Here is a 21,401-nt window from a genome sequence, read left to right as displayed (position 1 = left end):
TGAATAAAATCAATAGACAAAACCCAATTGTATTTCTATACTAGCAATGAACAGTTAGAAATTGAACCATGTCATTTAGTATAATGTAACAAAATATGTACAGGAACTATATGCTGAAAACAACAAAACACTGACGAGAAAAACAAAAGAAAACATAATAAAATGGAGAGATAGACCATGTTTGTGGATTGGAAGACTCAGTATCTTTAAGCATGTCAAACTTCCCCAAACTGATCTACAGATTTAACACAATCCCAATTAAAATTCTAGCAGGATTCTGTAGACACTAACAAGCTGATTCTAAAATTTATATGGGAATGCAAGAAACTAAAACAGTTAAAACAATTCAGGAAAAAACAAGGTTGGAGGATTCACACTACCTGACTATAAGACTTACTACAAAGCTGCAGTAATCAAGATAACGTGCGGTATTTGCTAAAGGATAGACAGCATAAACCAATAGAACAGGGTGCAGAAATAGACCCACACATACATGATCAATCGATTTCCAATAAAGAAGCAAAGGCAATTCAAAGGAGAAAGGACTACTTTTCAACAAATGGTGGAAGAACTGGATGTCCAAATGGAAAAAAAAAACCCTCAATCTGGGCCTCATACTTTATATAAAAATCAATTAAAAATGGATTATAGACTTAAATATAAACCATAAATTATAAAACTTTTAGCAGAAAACATAGGAAAAATACTTATGATCTCCACCTAGGTAAAGACATCTTAGCAATAACATCAAAAACAATCTCTAAAAGAAAAAATTGATGAATTGATCTTTATCTTAATTAAGAACTTTTGCTCTGTGGAAGATTGTGTTAATAGAATGAGAATACAAGCCACAGACCATAATAAAGTATCTGCAAATCACTTATTTGACAAAGGATGTATATGCAGACTATATAAAGAACATTTAAAACTCAACAGCAAGAAAACAACCCAGTTCAATGGGCCAAAGATGGAACGGGTACTTCACCAAAGAAATACAGATGGCAAATAAACCCATGAGAAGATGCTCAACATCATAAGTCACTGAGGAAATAGAAATTGAAACCACAATGAGTTACTACTACACACACCTATTAGAATGGCTAAAACACACACAAAAAACCTAGACACTACCAAGTGCTGACAAATGAAGCAAACTGGAACTCTTACCCATTGTTAGAGGGAATGCAAAATGGCACCAACATTTAGGTAAACGGTTTGGCGATTTCTTATAAAATTAAATATACACTTACCACATGGCGCAGCAATCTGACTCCTAGGGTATTCACCCAAAAGAAATGATAATTTTTTGTTTACACAAAAGCCTATACATGAACAGATGTAGGGAACAAACATGGATACCAAGGGGGAAAGGGGGGGTGGGGTGTGGAATGAATTGGGAGATTGGGATTGCCATATATACACTATTGATACTACGTATAAAAGAGATAACTAATGAGAACCTACTGTATAGCACAGGGAACTCTACTCAGTGCTCTGTGGTGACCTAAATGGGAAGGAAATCCAAAAAAGAGGGGCTATATGTATACGTATAGCTGATTCACTTTGCTGTATAGTAGAAACTAACACAACATTGTAAAGCAACTGTACTCCAATAAAAAAAAAAAAAGCCTGTACATGAATGTTTACAGCAAGTCTATTCATAACTGCCAAAAACTGGTAAAATCCCAAACGTCCTTCAAGGAGTGAGCAGATAAATCAAGTGTGGTGCTCCACACAATGGAAAGCTACTCAACAATAAAAAGGAACAATCTACTGATACAAGAACAATATGGATGAATTTCAAAGGCATCACACTTAGTGAAAGAAGCCAAACTCAAAATGGTGCTATGGATTTATATGATGTTCTGGAAAGATAGAACTATATGGAATGAAGAAAATATCAAATGGTTGCTAGAGGTTAGGGGTGAGGGGTGGTTTTGATTACAAAGGGACAGAAAAAGAATGTTTTGAGGTGAAGAAACTGTTCTATATACTGATTGTGGTGGCAGTTACACAACTCAGTGCATTTGTCAGAACTCACAGAACTGCACAACAGCAAAGCAAATTTTACTGCATGTAAATTTAAAGTTAAAATTAAAAAAATATATATAAACCCTAGGTGTTACAGGCTGAGACAGACAGCAAGGAAATGGCATTCTCATTAACTGTTGACAAGAGCATAAAGTAGTACAAACTCAATCTGGCAAAACAAGACAATAAAAGCATGAATTCAAAATAAGGCACCATAAGGTTCTGAAGACAAGGAGAATAATCAATACTCTTTAATCTTCAGCACTCCATTCTACATATAAAACCCAAGACTCAAATTTTCAGAGTGGCTGGTACATGGTCAGTGTTCTATGAATGATGCTGATGAATGAATGGAAGGAAAGGGTGAACATGCAGCAATTCCACTTTTGAGCATTTGCCCAAAGGAAATAATTAAGGCTGTACAAAAGACTTAATTATTAAGAGGACTCTAAAATGCAACATCACACACGCCTTAAAAATGGTCATGTATTTATTTCTCCACTTGCTGGCATAGGAAGATGTCCATGATACATCGCTGTTATTTAAAAAGAACACTCCAAAACAACATCCAGCACAGCCCCACTTTTGTTCAAAGAAAAACTATAGATCTATAAATCCTATATCTTCTTTTATTCTGCAGGGATGAATAACACATCTGAAAGACTACAGAGCACAATGTTAAGTGTTCATCTCATGGCAGTAGGATTGCTAGTGATTTTTAGTTTCTTCTTTTTACTTGTCAGCATTTTCTGTTTTTTCCACAACGAAGATCTGTTATTTTAAAATTAACTTTGTTTAAAGAGCACTGATAAGAGAGTCCTAACACTTCTGAGATAAACGGAATCTTCTGAGGCTGAGATATCCAGGAGGAAAAACGCCTTCTTCCTCAGAAGCCCTATCTGAGAGAAGATCCAGTCTGAAAGGACTAGAGGTCTGACCCACAGAGGCTGTTCTCAAACATGCCCTCTGAGGGAAAAAAGGCTGGCACCCACCTGTATAGATGTCCATGAAGCTGTGCAGGGCCAAACAATGGGGATTCAGACACATCTTCACCTGGGCAGTCACCACCTGCAGCCAGCTGGCTGTCAGCAACCAGCACTCCTGGGGTCCGGCCAGGGAGCTAGTACCAAGAACATCAACAAAAAACAGAAGGGAAATCAACTTAATGCAGTTCTGGGGCTCAATGATCAATGGCAAAAATCCTCAAGACTTTAAATATAGTAGGCAAATGAAGGTGTTGGACCTTGCATTCCAAGGATTTTCTAGGTGGGTGTTCCCACTTCGCTGGAATCTGGCCTATAGAATCACCCCTAAAGTTAATATAATTCTGAACTTATTACCCAATTTAACCAATCCCAATGAATTCCCAAATCCAAGCATTATGCCAGGCAGTCCAGAAGTAAACTAAATCCTAAGTTGGTGATAGTAACATTTCAATAGAAATGATGCATAATCACTATTATCATTATTATTTTATTTCTGACAATTGGAAAAGTAAAGGAAACCTAAGAAAAGCTGAGAAGAACATCTTCAAAGGTTATAGCCTTAAAGGTATTTGAAGAAAGGGGCAATACGGGCCAAATAAGATGGGGCAGCTAGGGAAGGGTAAATCTGAAAGAGGTGCTTACTTTTGTCCCCCTTTGAACAATGGGCTGCTACAGAGAAGGCACTGCGTGGATGGAGACTCATAATAATTCGACCAAGAAGTTTGCTCGATGGTGACTGTCTCCTCACTCACGTTGGACAGGACGAGTCGAGAGCTATTGAGTTCATGAATCAAGGTGAAGACCTCAGCCAGCTCTGATTCATTCTCAGGAATCTGCAGGATTTTGCGCAGCAGCTGCAGCGTTGACTGGCGCTGGATCTCCCTCTGGGCTGCGCTCAGGGGCTCTGTGGCGCTCAGCACATCCGAGAGTGGTGAGTTCGCCTCCTTAAGAGAGTGGATCGATCACTAAGCACCCAGGGCACAAAGAGCCAGTGTGAGGCCAAAACCATGAGTGGCAGAGGGATGGGCCCATGACTGAGAGGTGGGAAACCTAGGTTCCTAACCAGCTCAGCTAATAACTCACTGTGTGACTCACGGCAAGTGTTTTCTCTCTCTAGCGCTGTTTCTCTACCAGTAGAATGAGAGGATTATACACACCTCTTGGTAATGGTTTCAAGAGTCAGCTCCCATTCACCGGGTATTGTGTTTGGAGGATAACAGTCCAGGGGTTCAATTCTGGTTAGGCCACTGAACAGCTATATACATGGGTGACCCACAGCAATTTACTTAATCTTCCTGAGCCTCAATTTCCTCACCTACAAAATGAAGGATCAAAATACTAATAATCTCCTAGAGTTGTTGTACAGTAAATGAGACAGTATTGCAACAAAAATTCTATGAATGGTAATTCTGATTTATAAACAAGTACCTGTGCAGCTTAAAGCATTTATCTTTAATAGTGTGTGGCTTCTTGGTACAAGGGAACTTTATACACCAGTCAGAGGCTTCCAGGAAACAAGGTTCTGAAACACTCACTGAAACAGGTCCTTCTGAGGTAGGTCCCTTTTCAATGGAGGTCCCTCCCTGATCCCTTGTGCAAATGCAGCGTGAATCAAGCCCTCCTTCTTGCTCCCAGAGTCCACTCCTTTACTGCAGATTTCATTTTCTCACAGTTGGTAAACCAGTCCCCTGCCCTGCTTATTTACTGATTCCCAATACCACCATGAGGGCACACAAAAGATGCTAATTCCTATTTGCTGGACACATTATTTTGTTTTATAGAAGTTAACTGCTTAGTAACAACTTATTACTCAGTATACCTACGACAACTCGTCTCATTATCTGTAACAGTTTGGTTACCTATCTTTCCCCCCAACTAGACTGTAAGCTCCTAGAGGGAAGTGGCCATGTCTTATTCATCTTTGTAGCCCCAAAAGCCTGACCAATAATAGGCATTCAATACATGCTTGCTGAAAGAAAGAATGAATGAATGGCTGTAGAAAAGCTGAGTGACACTAGAATGAGTTGCCCCAGGAGGCTGTGTGTTCCCAGTCATGACTATGTTGAATCGTGGGCTGGAAGATCGGTTGGAAAGCATACTATCCTTTGGCTCTGAGCCACAGATGAAAGATGGAAAGGAATGAAAATCATTCCAGCCCAGAGATGTTGTGGTCTTAATTACAGCCACTGGCAACAAACTGCACAGGAAATGTATGGTCACCAGGGGACTCCAAAGAGAAGGCACACAAAGGACCTTGGGTTTCTGACCAGTGTTTTATTTTGTGGAAAACAATAATTATATTTTGCTTCTCCAAAATTTAGAGAATTAGAAGGTGAGGGAATGTCTGAAGATGAGGGTCATGGTGGTAAGCGGCTACCAGTTAGCCAAAGATAGAAGAATATAATAAGAGTGGGATTTGAAACCAATTGGCAAAAGGTGCCTAGATAACTTAAGTGACCTCATCATTCCAGATCTAGAGACCAACATCCATTTTCACACTGCAAGTCACATCAACAGCTACAATGAAACAGGAAAAAGGAATGTTCAGAGCCATCTACCTACACAGAACTCAATTCCATTCCATAATCATGGACTGACACATTATATATGCAAGCTCCGGCATCAGAAGTATAGGGACTGGGAATTCCCTGGGCGGTCCAGTGGTTAGGACTTCTCGCTCTCACAGCTGAGGGCCCGGGTTCAATCCCTGGTTTGGGAACTAAGATCCCACAAACCATGCGGCCAGTTGGGGGGAAAAAAAGGAAGTAGTATGGGGGCAACAGACACACCTGTCCTACAAGTAATCATGGTCTCACAGGGAGCTAACAGGGAGTCAAGACAGGGTGTGGTCAATATTTTCTATTTCTCTACGCTTCCTTAGAATCTTTATATCCACATTTCTACAGAGTTCTAATTAGAGTACCCATACCATCTAAATTTTTTCACTTATTCGATCATAAACCATTTCCATTTTGCAGACTAATCTTTATATTTATCTTTTTATGCAGCATCTTAATATTTAGTTATAAAGATATGTTATAATTTATTTTATTTCAATGGTGGACACAGGTTATTTCTAATTTTCTCTGTTGTAATTACAGAATGTATGATGTTCTAGATGGGCTTTAGTTCAGATATTTTAATTCTAAAAATATGTATTCTCATATTTGTCAAAAACATGTGTTCTGAATTTGACTCTCAACACCTATCAAGAACCATGAGGCTTCCCTGGTGGCGCAGTGGTGAAGAATCCGCCTGCCAATGCAGGGGACACGGGTTCAAGCCCTGGTCCGGGAAGATCCCACATGCTGCAGAGCAACTAAGCTTGTGCGCCACAACTACTGAGCCTGTGCTCTAGAGCCCGCGAGCCACAACTACTGAGCCTGCGTGCCACAACTAGTGAAGCCCGCGCGCCTAGAGCCTGTGCTCCGCAACAAGAGAAGCCACCGCAATGAGAAGCCCACGCACCACAATGAAGAGTAGCCCCCGCTCGCCGCAACTAGAGAAAGCCCATGCGCAGCAACGAAGACCCAACACAGCCAAAAATAAATAAATAAAAATAAATAAATCTATTAAAAAAAAAAAAGAACCATGAAAATGTGTGTTGTGTATGTGTGCACCAACAGTTTTACTCTGGGAAATTGACTTAAGGAAACAGTTCAAACAAACAAAAAATGTCTGAGTAATACAATGTTATAATGTTTCTTCATACTTTAAATTCTGGGAATGGTAGCGTAACTTTATTTTTTGTAACTAATGCTTTACTTTTTTTATTCTTTTTGCATTTCTATAACCAAATAATTGACATGGAGTTCATTTGGGGTATAAGCTGTAGATCTAAATCAGTTTTCTTTATATTGCACTACAATCATCCCTATTTATTAAATAACATTCACTTTCTTGAAGGGAAAAAAAAAAAGACAGGGTGTGGTTGATGCTTTGAACGTGAAGCGGAGCACATTAAACACATGGAGAAACCAAAAGGAAAGCTCACTGCCAGCAGAGGGCACCGTGTGGAACAACAGAATATGATGGAAGGTATGGAACCATTTTACATGCAATTTCAAGGGTTTACAGACGCCTTTAAGCTCAATTCTGAGTCTTCTCTAGGGCTCATGGCCCTGAGAATAAAATGCCCAGATCTAATCTACCTTGCCTGCCTTGTTTTCCTGATGGGGAAACAAAAATTCAGGAGAGGGAAAGCGAGCAGCTTAGGGTCACTCCCAGGCAGGTCTCTCAATTCCTAGTCTCAGTGTTTTTTTCCTTTATTTTAGTTCCACTTCCCTTTCTCACAAAGATGATAACCTCAGACCACCACCTCAAGCACAGACCTGAAGATCAGCCCCTCCCCTCCGTATGCATAGAAAACTTAGCTTGAGGCAGTACCCCCCCACCCCCCCGCCCAGTCCTGTCCACTCCCAAACCCCGTGACCTCCTGACATAACCTTCTGGGTATCTCCCTGGCTCAAGGACATTCAGTGTGACCCCACTGCCTAAAAAACAAACTGCCAGGTCTTAGCATTAAAGATCTTCCATGATATGGCCCCAATATGCCTTTCAAGACTTCTTTTCCATAATCCTCCCCACACACTCTCTCCTCTAACCCAATGCAATGAACACCAGACTCCCTACCTCTTCACTTCTGCTCATACTAGTCCTTGAGTATATGGCATGCCTTCCCCTTCCACCCACATCCTGCACATCTTGTGAGGTGCAGCTCAGATCTGGAGTAACCAGGCTCCCTCTTGGATCCTGACCTGTTGTTCCGCGTGCCATCCACTTTCCCTGCAAAGTGGATGAATGAGATCTCTCTTCTTACCCTCATCCTAGTCATTCTGTTCCCTGCCTTAGGTGCTACATCTTTCTGTTCACTTAAAAAAATTCACACGTGGAAATTCAGAGGCCCTCTGAAACTGCCTATTTTCCCTGGTTCTAATAAACCAACAAACAACAGAAAAAAACAAGTCCTAAGGAGCCAAGTGGAATGTGTTTTACTATCCAAATAGTTTGGTCCAACTTCAGGGAGGAGGCCTGCCAACACTGCTAGAAGTAAAGCTTTGTGGTTGGCCAAATGCTCTGCAAGAAACCTGAGAAGCAGTTATCTCATCTACAAAGTCCTGGGGTTGGCACTCTGTATTTACCAAAATTCTATTTACAGGCCCTTCACCAGCCTCAGAGCTAAAAGGATGTAACCCTTCCACCCCTCTCTTCTTCAGAATCCTCTTTAAGGCCTGTGTTGGCTTCCCCCCGGCACTCCCGTGAATGAAATCTTGGTCCACTGAGCTAGAAGGTTCTCAGAGATCAAGGTATCTGGTCAGCCCCCTCACCTCGGCAAAGAGCACAAGGAAGCCCAGAAAGAAGGCACTTGCCCAGGTTCAGAACCTGTAACTTGGTTCCAGTTCAAGTGCTAATAACTACTATTGTGTACTAAGAAATCCTTTTATTTCTCCTAAAGCAGGTCTGCTAACAGAGCCCAATCCAAGGCTGCGGGGTGTGTTTGGGGAAGGAACTCACGAGAACCTTGGTGGTTTTCTCAGTCCGGTCTTTGGCAAGGTTAAAACCACAGCTGGGACAAATCCGCGGTTTATGCCGATTGGTGTAGACATAGCTACAAGAGGGATTCTTGCACTTTCCCCGACCTCTTGATGTAGCCAGGCCCAAATCCTAAAAAAGTAAGACTGTAGTTCAATTCTACAAGTCAATTTACACCTGGGCAGAGCCAAGAATCAGGATGACCTGCTATTGGTAAAACAGAGAGGGCAATCACAAAACCAGATTTAGACTAACTCTCCAAGAGCCTTGAAGCAAGATACTTTTTCTGCAGCTATCCCCTTTCAGTCTTAATACAGCCTAAATAATTTTGGCAAGTCCTTCCCTATCTGGGAAACAAGTGAGTTGAATCTCAAAGGTCAGAAATTCAAATGCCTTCAGGGTCCAGGCAATCAGCAGAGTGAAACGGGCCTGTTCTAACAGAGTGCCAGAGACTGTGGTGAACCGAAGATTTCAAGCTCCAATAAAGATAAATTGTGACTTCTCCACTATTTAAGCTCAAACCTCTGGCCATCTAGACTCCTACGACAAGCTGCAGTCTAATCAGCCGAAGAGAAGGTCCTGGGCAGTTCCCACCAGATGGTATCCCTAGTGGCCTCTCATAGCCAAACGGAAGAGGTAGTGAAGGGATGGATGGCATGGAGAAGGTAGTAATTAGGTCTTTAGAAAAAGAAGCCTGAGCAGCTCTCTAGGATAAGAGAGACACTCTCCCCAAGATCAGGCCAGATGAGGCACTGACCCACCATACTATGCACTGTCTTGTTCCTACTGAATCCTAGCACAGGGCATGGCACAGAGCAGGTGCTCAATAAAGTTTCTGAATTTTTAAAAATCTAGCTGCTTTCTCAAGATCTGTGTATCTTACTCATCCAGGGAAACTGCCAAATGATACCTGGCTGATTGGTACCTTAAGGATCAACAAAATTAGAGAATGTTGAGCAAGAGAAGCCCTAACACGCTTTCTAAACCAACAGAGTATTTTACAGACAGTGAAAACTGAGGACCAGAGAAGGAAAGAGCCTTGCTCAAGGTTAGATGGCATGCTAGCAGCAGAGCCAGAACCACTTTTGGACTAGGTCTTTCGACACCCAGTGTTTATTCCACTGCTCTAGGCTGCTTACCCTGCAAAAGGACGACCCCAGAGTCACACATTCATTTATTGGGATGTTAACATGTGTTATGTTAAAAATTAAAGTGGGGGAGGGAAAACCTTGGTGAGAAACACGAGGCTAAACAAAATAAGTTGCTTTACTAAAGCACTTCTCAAACCCTTTCAGATACTAGTACTGAATGTGACTCTGTTTTAGGGAGGAAAAAAGTACATTTCTCAAACTTATATGTAGACCACACTTTTGAGGCTAAAAGGTCCAAAGACTGCTGAATGTTGAAGCTAGACTGGATTCTCATCTCCAGCTACTCTCAAAAGAAATATCCTGGTCTCAGCTGGCCTACACTTCATGGATCTCACCTGGGAAAAACAACAAACCTAGATGATTCACCCAGTAGCTATCATTTGTACCAATGACAGGATCTTCAGAATCTATGATCTATCCCTCACCCTACTCTCACTCCCAAGTACCACTCCCCACCCACCTCAGACTCCTACTCACCCTCAACCACACAATCAAACCACCTCTATGTCAACCCATCACCTGTCTGCACTTACCAGTGTGACGGTGCAGCTATACTTATATGGAGGAAACATATCAGGCTTGACCTCTACAACTTTCACCTGAGATGTCCTGTTGGCTGGGCCATTTGGTAGCTGTAGATCAAAACAAATTATTTTAGTGCTTCTGAACCTCAGTCAAACTCCTGAGGTCCTGTGTCCTGAAACAGCTTGAGGAAACAGTTGCCCAGGCATTTGTAGAGCTATGCTCCAAATGAGCCCTCTGAAATGCTAGTCAGCAGTCACCAGCCCACCAAAGGTTGAGTGGCACTTTCAACTCCAGGGGTTCCCACACTCTTTTGCACAACTTCTAACACTGCATATCAGAAACACTATGAGTCAGATGTACAACTACTATCAAGTGAGAAAAGCATGTAATAGCTCTATACACAAATATGTGGTTGAATTATGCTGACATAAAGAAGTCTGGGGAATTCCCTGGTGGTCCAGTGCTTAGGACGCCATGCTTCCACTGCTGGGGGTCTGGGTTCAATCCCTGGCCAGGGAACTAAGATCCCACAACCTGCATGGCACAGCCAAAAAAAAAAAACACAAGAAGTTTGAAAGATTATTCACTAAAATGTCACAGGTTGAGGGGAAAATGAAAATCATGGTTGTTTTCCATTTTACCACTATCTATAAAAATTTTCAAATGTTCTATATGGAATGTAAAAAAGAAAAGATGAAGAAAGCATTCTAAATTAAAAATAATTATTCTGTAATAATGAATTTAAGTTAATTTTCAGAACATAAGATTTCATGTAACTTAACTGGTTTAAGACTAGTAAAAGGGTTTATGGCTTTTTAATAAATACCCAATTTGCCAATTAAAAGGAAACTACACAGAAGACTGGGAATTTACACACATGAAGGGAATCTAAGGGCTGGAAATCTAGGAAGCAGCTAAAGCAGACTCAATTACCATCCTTCTATTCCCCAAGATCACACATGCACCCAGTGGTGACACCACATTTGGGTGAAAACAGATCAACCTTCAAAGTGGAAGCAGGCTGATAGCCTTGTTGGGGCAAATTTAGAACTATCAAACAAAAGCAGTTACCTGACAGAGAGCACATGGCAAGGGAGATGGCAGACTGATATTCCTATTCCAATTTGGTCCATGTCAGGGTTTTCAATTTCAAACTGAGGGGTTGTGAAATTAACTTAATGGGCTGAAACCAGCATTTTGGAAAAAGAAGTGGAAAAATGACTGCATAAAATAAGGGCATAGTTTCATTAAACTTTTAATGTGTACATATATGTATATATTTACCAGGCTGTGATGTAGAAATATGTTACTGACGGTCATGCTCACAAAAGTGCTGATTTAGGGATCTTTGATCATATTCAAGTCACATATGCCAAAAGAACTAAAAAAAAAAATCTAATAATACATATACTTGAACACATGCAATTTTGACACCTGGGAAATCTTTAATAGCTCTATCATTAAATGGAATGAATTGTACTGGTTACAAACCAGTACATGGAGAAAGAGCCATGCTTTTAGGTTTAAAAAATTACATTTAAAAGATAAACACAGACAAATGCAGGAAAGGACTTGGCTGAATGAGCGCACAGCAGACCATCAATAACAGTTATTTCTGGGTGGCAGGATCAGAAGAGACTTATTTTCTTTCTGCCTTACCTGAATTTTCTTTATTTTCTACAACAACCATGCATTCATTTTTTCTAAAAAGACATGACAACTAAATGCAGCATCTAATCCTAGATCGGATCCTGTACTAACGTAGAAAATGCTATAAAGGACACAACTGGGTAAAACCGACGAAACTGGAATACAAATGATAAAGTATCAATGTTTCAGTAACAGAATATCTCTAGTCTTAGGAAATACACACTGAAGCATTAAAGAGTAAAAGGCCATGTTACCTTTAAATTATGTGTATTTTAAACATACACACACACACACACACAATGGGGAAGACAAATGAGCACAAATGATAATGCAAAATGGGCTAATATGTTAACAATAGGTGACTAGGTAAAGAGTGCATGGGTGCTCTTTGTACTACTTTTACTCTTGCAACTTTTGTTTTAAAGTATTTCTAAATAAAAATTTTAAAACATGCATTTATTTTTATAACCAGAAAAAGAAACTAATTAAAAAACAGATAACTCATTCATGCTAACCCTCCTCCCACAGTTCTACCAGTGTAAGAATAGGCTTTTTGCCTATGGCTTTGAGACACTCAATGGAAGCCCTGTTCTCGGAGCAGCCAGCCCCCCCCACAGATGGCTCCCCCTCTGGGGAAGGGGTCTTACCTTCACCTCACCAGTGCTAGATGGCTGTTGGATGGGCTGGCCCAGCTGCTTCAGCGTGCTTGGCTTCAGGCCACAAGTCCTCACAGAGGGAGTCTTATCTGAGACAACCAGGAGCCAGACTGGTGACTTAAGTGCATTCAGAGTCTCCCTAACTCTCTCATCTCCATGCTCAACCCCGACTCCTGTCCCCTTCCCTTTAGACAGTCCCTCCTCCCGAGTCTGTCCCAGACCTTACCACTCAGGGGAAAGGCCTGCCTGGCCCTGGGCAGTCCCATGCTGCTGCCTCGACCCACGTTAGCTGGGGCTGGAAGAATTGCTCTCATGGGTCTTGCTGCAGCCAGTAATGAGGGCTTGCCCCGTGCTCTGCCTTTAAGCTCTGGGGCTCTGGGCACAGGAATAAGCAGGTCAACTCTGAAAAAAAAAACAAGAAGGGAACTCTCCTAGAAATTCCAGACCAAGGGGAAGAAAACCAAAGTGCAATCTTCAGATAGCACTTTATTAGAATAGTGTCCAGGTTAAACTGTCAGGCTTTAGACATTAATTAAACCATTAAATAGCTGTGTAACCCTGGGCAAGAAATCTTACTCTTCTGTTTACCTCGTTTGTAATAGGCAATTACATGTACTTCATGGGGTCATTATGAAGATAAAAAAGTGCAAAACAGTGCCTACAGTGAGGGATATCAATAGCTACTGTAGTTATAACATCTAATCTGCCTCTTATCAGCCCAAGTATTTAAAGTGTATCAGTCTCCCACATGAGGGCAGCTGAGAGACCCTGGAGAACAAGGTTCATGTTTTCTTCATCTTTGTAGCTCCAATGTTGAGCATAAAGCCTGCCCATAGAAGGCCTCAATACACGTTTGCTAAAGTGCTTCACCTGCCCAAAAGTGCACAGCTTCATTCTCTAAGGACACGGAACCATCTCAAAGTATATTGTTAAATTTTAAAAGACAAGATGTCAAAGTATGTATGTTATGCTACCATTTGTGTAAAGAAAGGTGGGGGAAAAATATATATATACACACACACGCACACACACAGCTGACCTTGAACAGCACGTATTAGGGGCACTGACCCCCACGGAGTCAAAAGTCCACTGATAACTTCACAGCCCTCCATATCCAGGGTTCCACATCTGGCAGATTCAACCAACTGCACACCATGTAGTACTGTATTACATACGTAATGAAAAAAATCCACGTGTAAGTGGACCCACGCAGTTCAAGTCCATGTCCATTCAAGAGTCAACTATGTACGTATATATATATCTGTGTACACACATGTATTTTTTCCCTACCTTTCTTTACACAAATGGTAGCGTAACATACATACTTTGACATCTTGACTTTTAAAATTTAACGATATTAATTATAAACACACATACACTCCTATTTGTTTGCATATACTTAAAATTATCTCTAAAAACACAGAAAGTTGGGAATATTGTCTCTGGGAAATGGGAATGGAGCACTCAAGGATGTGACAAAAAGGAGATTTTTTTCAGTATATATTCCTTACACCTTTTCAGTCTGAACTATGTGAATATATTTTCTATTCAACAATAAAAGTTTTTTAATCGTAATAATATAAACCAGAATTTCTAAACCTTGGCACTACTAACATTTTGGGCCAAATAATTCTCTGTTGCAAGAGGCTGTCCTGTGCATTATAGATAGGATGTTTAGCAGCATCCTTGGCCTCTACCCACTTGATGCCAGTAGCACTCCCTCCCCAGTTGTATCAACCAAAAATGTCTCCAAACATTGCCACAATGTCCCCTGGGGCACTGTTCCCCTTTAAGAACCAATGATATAAACCAAAAAGAGCCTTCCATTTTACGACCATAGCTGCCTCTGTAAAGGAGCTACATACATGGAGAATTCAGTCAAGCCTCTAAGGTGAGAAAGCCTTTAAGGAAGGGAGGAAACACAGCCCACACTTATGGACCTCTCCTATCTGCGAGGCACTGGGCTGCAAGCTTTACACACAATCTTTTTCAGGCTGTATGGTCAGCCATTGAGAATACGATTTTTTTTTATAACACCCAACTCAAGATTTTTCAGAGGGGAAAATGGGTATGAAGTGACTATGCCCACGGTCAAACAGAAGCCCTGGACAGAGTCACAACCAGAATTTAGTTCTCTGACCACCAGAACAGGAATCTTTATTATATAAAGATGCCTTAATAAGGCTTCTCTTTCCAAATGTAGTATCCAGAACTGGATACTAGGTTTGTAACATTGCCCACAGCCTGTACCAACAAGACTCGGTAATAACTGCTTTAGGGAGACTGACAAGAAGAGATGTATAAGGAACGGGACAGCACTGAATAGACAGCAGAGTGTAGGAGGAAAGGCAAATCAATGTCTCTAGGCCTCAGCTTCTGTATCTCTACAATAGAAACCATGAATTGGGCTCTGCTATCTCTCTCAGGAATGCTGTAAGGACATGGGACAAAATAAACATAGGGCACTTCGCAAGCTGCTGTTCTAAACACAATGTTGTAATATATAAACACATTGGGGGACTTCCCTGGTGGTCCAGTGGTTAAGAATCTGTCTTGCAATGCAGGGGACGCCGGTTCGATCCCTGGTCAGGGAACTAAGATTCCCACATGCCGCGGGGCAACTAAGCTCACGCACCACAACTACAGAGCCCGCGTGCCACAACTGCAGAGCCCACGTGCTCTGGAGCCTGCGCGCCACAACTAGAGAGCTTGCATGCTGCAACTACTGAGCCTGCAAGCCCTGAAGCTCGCACGCCACAACTAGAAAGAAGCCAGCGCACAGCAACGAAGAGCCCACACGCCACAACAAAAGATCCCAACTTGCCGCAACTAAGATCTGACGCAGCCAAAAAATAATAAACAAATAAATATATAAATATTTTTAAAAATGGGGGAAAAAAATAAACACATTGGGTTACCCTGTAGGCTTTTTAGGAGCAGGGAGTGAACTGGAGGTGCTGGTCCCCTCAGCTGGTGGTGGCACGTCTAGTCCAGGACTGTCATTCTCAGTTGTCCCCAGAGAGACCTCACGCTGCACACCACTCTTGACCACTGGCTTCTTAATGACTGCTGTACCACGATTCCCAGGAGTTTCCTTGACCAAAACATGGGCATCTGAGATGATCACTTCCTCCCACTCATTCTCCTCACCCACGTCTCTTTGAGGAGCTATACTTAGGAGCTGGCTTACAGCTTCTGAGTTCTCCAGAGTCAGTTTGGAAGAGTTTTCCTTAGCAGAATTTTGCTCGGAGGTGAGAGGCTGCTGATTTCTTTTAACCACAGAGCCTTTGGAGGAGACTCCAGAAGTCAATTCGACTTTGACTTTGGCTGGCTTTTCCTAGAAAAAAACAAAGAAAACCTTTCATGCGTATAGCATTTTACAGTTGACAACACACTTACAAATATTCTCTCATTTGATCCTTGTAACAATAATGTATGAGCAACATATAAGAAGCTGAGGCTGAGAAAGGAAGAGGCTGACTTCAGGTCCCAAGTATAAAACTGGCCTGAATCTAAGTCTTCTGATTCCAGTTCCCTTTCACCACAGTATTCAATGTCCGAGTTAGGATAAGCCTATTCTAATAAATTTCTTAACGACATGTTTCTTCAGGTTTCAGCGAACAAATGCTGGCATTTTTTTACCTCGACCTTTGATTGTTCAAGGCCTTCTCCTTTATGTCTACAAAGAGGCTGACATACTGCCATATTGGGCCTAGAAGTATTAAGTTGTTTATCTTGGTGGTCCCTTTATGAGACTCACTTAATCACAATGTGGTCACAATCTCGCATAGACTGAATGCTTCCAACTCCACTGGGGAAAACTCTTATCTTTTGTCCCACATTCTTTCAGGTTGAGTCCTAAAAGTAAGCGTAAGGCTGATTTACACATACACCACAAACTTCTCACTGGGTCAAATCAGATCACACAAATTACATGCTAGAAAAGGTTCAGACTCACTAAAAATACCAGCTGCTGCTATCTCAGACAGACCCGAGTTTTACATACATATATGTACACACGAACACTTAAAAAAATTTAACAGTGAACTTTCCTGGTGGTGCAGTGGTTAGGAATCCGCCTGTCAATGCAGGGGACACGGGTTCAATCCCTGGTCTGGGAAGATCCCACATGCCACGGAGCAACTAAGCCTGAGGGCCACAACTACTAAGCTTGCACGCTAGAGCCCGCGGGCTCTAGGGCCCCCGTACCACAACTACTGAGCCCACATTCTGCAACTACTGAAGCCCGCGTGCCTAGAGCCCGTACTCCACAACAAAAGAAGCCACCGCAATGAGAAGCCCGCGCACTGCAACGAAGAGCAGCCCCCGCTCACCGCCTAGAGAAAGACCACACGCAGCAACGAAGACCCAACACGGCCAAAAAAAAAAATTTAACAGTGGTCATCTCCGTGGTAGGTCTCAAAGGTTTTTTCCTTCCACGTGAATAGTGAAAGGCACTATAAACTAGGAGACAAAACACAAAAGCTGCACTCTGTCTAGGCTCTGCTTCAACCTAATTGCTTATGTCACCTAAGGCAAGCTTCATCTGATTCCTCATTTCCCATTATGGAATAAGAGAGCTCTGTGTTTGTCAACAGCAGCAAGATAGCCTTTTGGGTGGCCCAGCTCTTCATGGGGGCAGGACCCCCTTGCACTTCACAGGAAATTTAGCATCTGTGGCCAATGCCATTAAATTTCAGTATTATCTCCCAGTCACTGACTACCAAAAACCCCTTACGTTTCAAAAGTCCCTCTGGGCAACACGGTGCCTCTGGTTAAGAATCAATATAGACGACCTTAAGAAATCTCCAATAAAGCATTCTCAGATTCTAACACACAATTACAAACCATGAGGACAAGAAAAATTCCAAGTAAACTGTACTGAGCTTACTGACTGCTAAAGAAGGAAGAGTCAGCAGAAAAACAGGAGACAAGATAAACTAAAACCCTGAGATGAGACCTTTGAGCAAAACACTGCCCACTAAGTAGGCTATAGATAAAAATTCTTTGCAGGAAGACTGGATAATTTAAGCAATCAGAGCAAAAAACTCTAGCTGGTGACCTCACATTTCCTTAACTCAGCCTACCTTTTTAGATGTCACTTTCTTTCAAGATGGAAGGCAAATACTACCAGTTCCTCGATCAGAGACCTCAATTACTGCTATCAGAGAGCCCATAGTAATGAGGCCTTGAGCTAAAGAGCCTTATATACCATCTTTTATTCCATCCAACTCACTGGGAACTGTGCCACATGTTTCTTGGGCTAATTTTAGCCAGTATGAACTCCAGAACAATATAAGAAAAGGTGAGTCATTTCCTGACTGGCATGGACACATTTGGAGCTTTTAGAAACTATTTATAATTGCTCTTTCAAAAATCAGAACTCAGGAAATCTTAAGATTCTGCAGGTAAACAGCACAGCAATGCCTGAGAAGTGTGGTTTAGTGGAAAAGGCGACAGCATAATTAGCAATGTGAATGTAACAAGTCACTTCTCCTGAATCTATTTTTCCTTAGCTGGAAATTTGGGAGTTGAGCTAGCTGATAACCAACATCACCTTTATCTCTAAAATTTTAAGTCCATTGATGCTACATTGTTACCCTTTTTCTTCTCACACTCACTTATTCTGTTCCTATGAGATTTAGAAATCACAGTATCTGGTCTTTACATGGTAATTCTTGCAAAAACCTTTGGGAAAAATATTCTGACTTAGCAAGTAATGACGGGACAAGTAGCTAAGAAAAAAATTGTTTTCATGTCATGAGTTTGATCTCAAAAAGAGAATGGCTCAAAAGTTATTCAATCAAAGGGGGAAAAAAAGACAAAATGAAAAAGGAAAGAAAACCAAAGTAAAAACAGAATCTGAAGCAGACTAGGCACAGGATCGGTTACACTCTTTCATGCAAAAGCACAGGAAATAAGGTCATTTGACAGACCTGCTGTGCATCAGTGAAGAAGGACCAAGGAGGAGTCCAATAACTATCCAATTCAATCTTCCTACTGCAGCTGGGGAAGTACATTTTGGGAGAATAATTAGGGTGGGAATAAATGAAATGGCTTCACAGTGCACACAAAAAACTCCACAAGGCCCTAGGTACTTCCTGCCCCTTGAAATGTTGTTTCTACTGTTGCTGTTAATATTAATTATACTGCTGCCAACAATGGGAGCAGTGAAGCCGTACTGAGGATTGAATATTCAATACACTAGGAATGTGCCATCCACTTCGCACGGATCATTTCATCTGACCCCTCCAATAACCCTAATGAGGTAGGCACTATTGTTAACTTCCATTTACAAATGAAAGGAAGCCTAAATCAAGAACAGAGACATAAAATGACTTGCCCAGGGTTACAAAGCTAAATACTTGGGAAGTAGGGGTTTGAACTGAGGAAGCTGACTCCAGAATTGTATTCTTAATTCTGCCTCCGAAATTGGTGCTATCCTGAACTCCAACACTCAGCCAGAGGGCAAAAGTCACCATCCCAGTAATTTTCTGAGAGATGTTATGTGGAAACTGCCCAAAGGAACTTAAGTATGCTGCTATTTAAGTTTTCTCTACAGAAATGAGTTTGGACCATGAGTCAAACACATAATGAACACAATCCTAACCTAAGCTATTTTCACAAAAACAACGCTTTCTTTCCTCTTCCATCTACCCAAATTCTACTGATCTTTCCAAACCATCTCCTCTATTAAACCACCTCTGACTATTCTAGTCCTTTTGTCTCTAAATAATTTATATCAAAAATGTGGCAAGGGCTTCCCTGGTGGTGCAGTGGTTGAGAATCTGCCTGCCAATGCAGGGGACACGGGTTCGAGCCCTGGTCTAGGAAGATCCCACATGCCGCGGAGCAACTAGGCCCGTGAGCCACAATTACTGAGCCTGCGCGTCTGGAGCCTGTACTCCGCAACAAGAGAGGCCGCGATAATGAGAGGCCCACGCACCGCGATGAAGAGTGGCCCCCACTTGCCGCAACTAGAGAAAGCCCTCGCACAGAAACGAAGACCCAACACAGCCATAAATAAAATAAATAAATAAATAAACCCAAAAAAAGTTTAAAAAAAAAAATGTGGCAAGTATGTATGATTCACGTAGTCAGTGCCAAGCATACAACAGGTAACAAACATGTGCTGAACTGAACGTCACCGGGGCTCAGCTCTAACGCTCATTTATTTACTGAGCATCATTTATTTGGAGACGGAGGTATACATCTGGAACATTAAGCTATGGCAGACCTTGAATATCGGGTTAAAGACCTCCACTTTTAATAGGAGCTATATGAAACTAAAAGGACTCTGAGCTAGGGAATCAGATGTGTGCTGTGCGTGTGAATAGCTAAGCAGTCAGTGTGGAGGGCGGATTGTTAAAAATGTAACCCAAACAAGAAATGAATGATTTAACATGGTGTAGTCATTCATGGAAAACTATGAAGCAATTAAAGATAATGTTTTTGAAGAATATTTAATGGCATGATATGTTAAAGGAAAAAAGGCAAGATACAGAACTTGTATATCCACAGAAAAAGACTGGAAGAAAATATACTGAAATCTTAACAACAGCTTTTCTTTGGATGGTACGAGATTACGGGTAACATTTTATACTTTCTTTTTAAAAAGAAAGAAACTGACTTATTTGTATTGTCAGAAAATTAAATGAGTACTAATTTAAGTCATCTGTTCTTAAAGGGAATAATAAGCCTACTTTGTGGGGTTTCCAAAGCAGTGATGGCCAATGAACTTTACCTTTGGGATCCACTTCCCTCCTAGGAAGTTACCACAGGTAGGGCACTTAGGTGGTTTGTGCCTGGTGACATATGTGAAGGAGCAGCCTGGGCTGGTGCATGTCCCATGGCCCCGTCGGGTGTACGTAGTAGTCTGTGTTTAAAAAAAAATAAAAAAGAGCAAGTCAGAATCAACACCACAGTCTAATCTCTGTCAGATCCTGATGACCATTATAACCACAACAATGCCAGGAGGATACCAGCTTGCAGAAGGTTAGCCAATTCATGGTATCTTAAAAGGTCAGAGCTGGAAAGGTCCTAAGATACAACTAACTAGTTCAGTTTTTAGAAATGGAGAAAGTGAATTCAAATGAAGAAAGACAGCTGCCCAAGGTTACAGAATTAGGTACCAGAAGTATAAAGGTAAGAAGAGTTGCAATTAATTAAGCAAAGTACCACACAGTGCTAAACACTCTACCAATATCTCACTTAATGTTCTCAGCAATGCTATGAAGTATTATTACTACTGAGGTTCAGAGTAGTTAAATGCTTTGCCTCAAATCATGTAGTGACTCAAGGACAGAGCTAGACCTAGAAGACAGATCTTATTGATTCCTGGTCAAGATTCCTTCCATGCATCCTGCTGCACCCTCTGGCTCTCAATACTTCAAAGAATTTGCTTCTTCATTCTTGTTAGTTAAAAATCAGAGAACCTAGGACCTAGAGTTCAAAGATATAAAAACAGTCAAGTCACTAAAAAAATGAGAGGGAACTCCAGTTGAAACCAGGTCCTCTGACACTCAACAGAATTTGATCATCTGCATACAAATATATTCAGCCACTGGCTTGCACCATCTCGGATGATTTCCCTTTGAACAAAATGTATTACATTTCAGCTACAAATAGAAATTAGCCACACTCCATTTCTTGATTAATGCTGGAAAGAAAACACTTCCCTGTCAGATTTGTTCTGTCACTTATGGTTTACTCAGCTACTAATCCCAGCCTCCCTAGCCTGGCCAGAAAGCAAAAACTTCCCTTGGGAACACCAAGCTGCCTCTAGGCTACCTCTGGCCAGAACACCTAAGGAAAAGGTGATTATGACAGTGATAGCAGGTCAAAGATGAGTGTGAAGTTGTGTGGCACCA

General features: G+C 41.5%; 1 protein-coding gene across 7 annotated transcripts in view; it reads right to left on the bottom strand.

Moving 5' to 3' along the window:
* The window catches only part of HMGXB3 (HMG-box containing 3), a 62,093-nt gene that overhangs the window by 26,661 nt on the left and 14,031 nt on the right, over window positions 1–21,401 (bottom strand). For 3 of the 7 annotated variants that reach the window (XM_061189833.1, XM_061189838.1, XM_061189839.1), the window contains 8 exons: window positions 20,276–20,407; window positions 15,450–15,868; window positions 12,758–12,933; window positions 12,523–12,620; window positions 10,234–10,332; window positions 8,532–8,681; window positions 3,660–3,961; window positions 3,024–3,151 (listed from right to left, as the gene is read on the bottom strand). In XM_061189833.1, the coding sequence (XP_061045816.1) occupies window positions 3,024–3,151; window positions 3,660–3,961; window positions 8,532–8,681; window positions 10,234–10,332; window positions 12,523–12,620; window positions 12,758–12,933; window positions 15,450–15,868; window positions 20,276–20,407 (1,504 nt within the window). The remainder of the gene's footprint in view (window positions 1–3,023; window positions 3,152–3,659; window positions 3,962–8,531; window positions 8,682–10,233; window positions 10,333–12,522; window positions 12,621–12,757; window positions 12,934–15,449; window positions 15,869–20,275; window positions 20,408–21,401) is intronic. The other 4 variants (XM_061189836.1, XM_061189834.1, XM_061189835.1 and 1 more) reach the window with 4 other exon arrangements.

This window comes from Eubalaena glacialis, chromosome 4 (genome assembly GCF_028564815.1).
Source record: "Eubalaena glacialis isolate mEubGla1 chromosome 4, mEubGla1.1.hap2.+ XY, whole genome shotgun sequence".
Taxonomy (NCBI): Eukaryota; Metazoa; Chordata; class Mammalia; order Artiodactyla; family Balaenidae; genus Eubalaena; species Eubalaena glacialis.
Note: the sequence above shows the minus strand (reverse complement) of the source record. Positions and strands in the feature narration are given on the sequence as shown.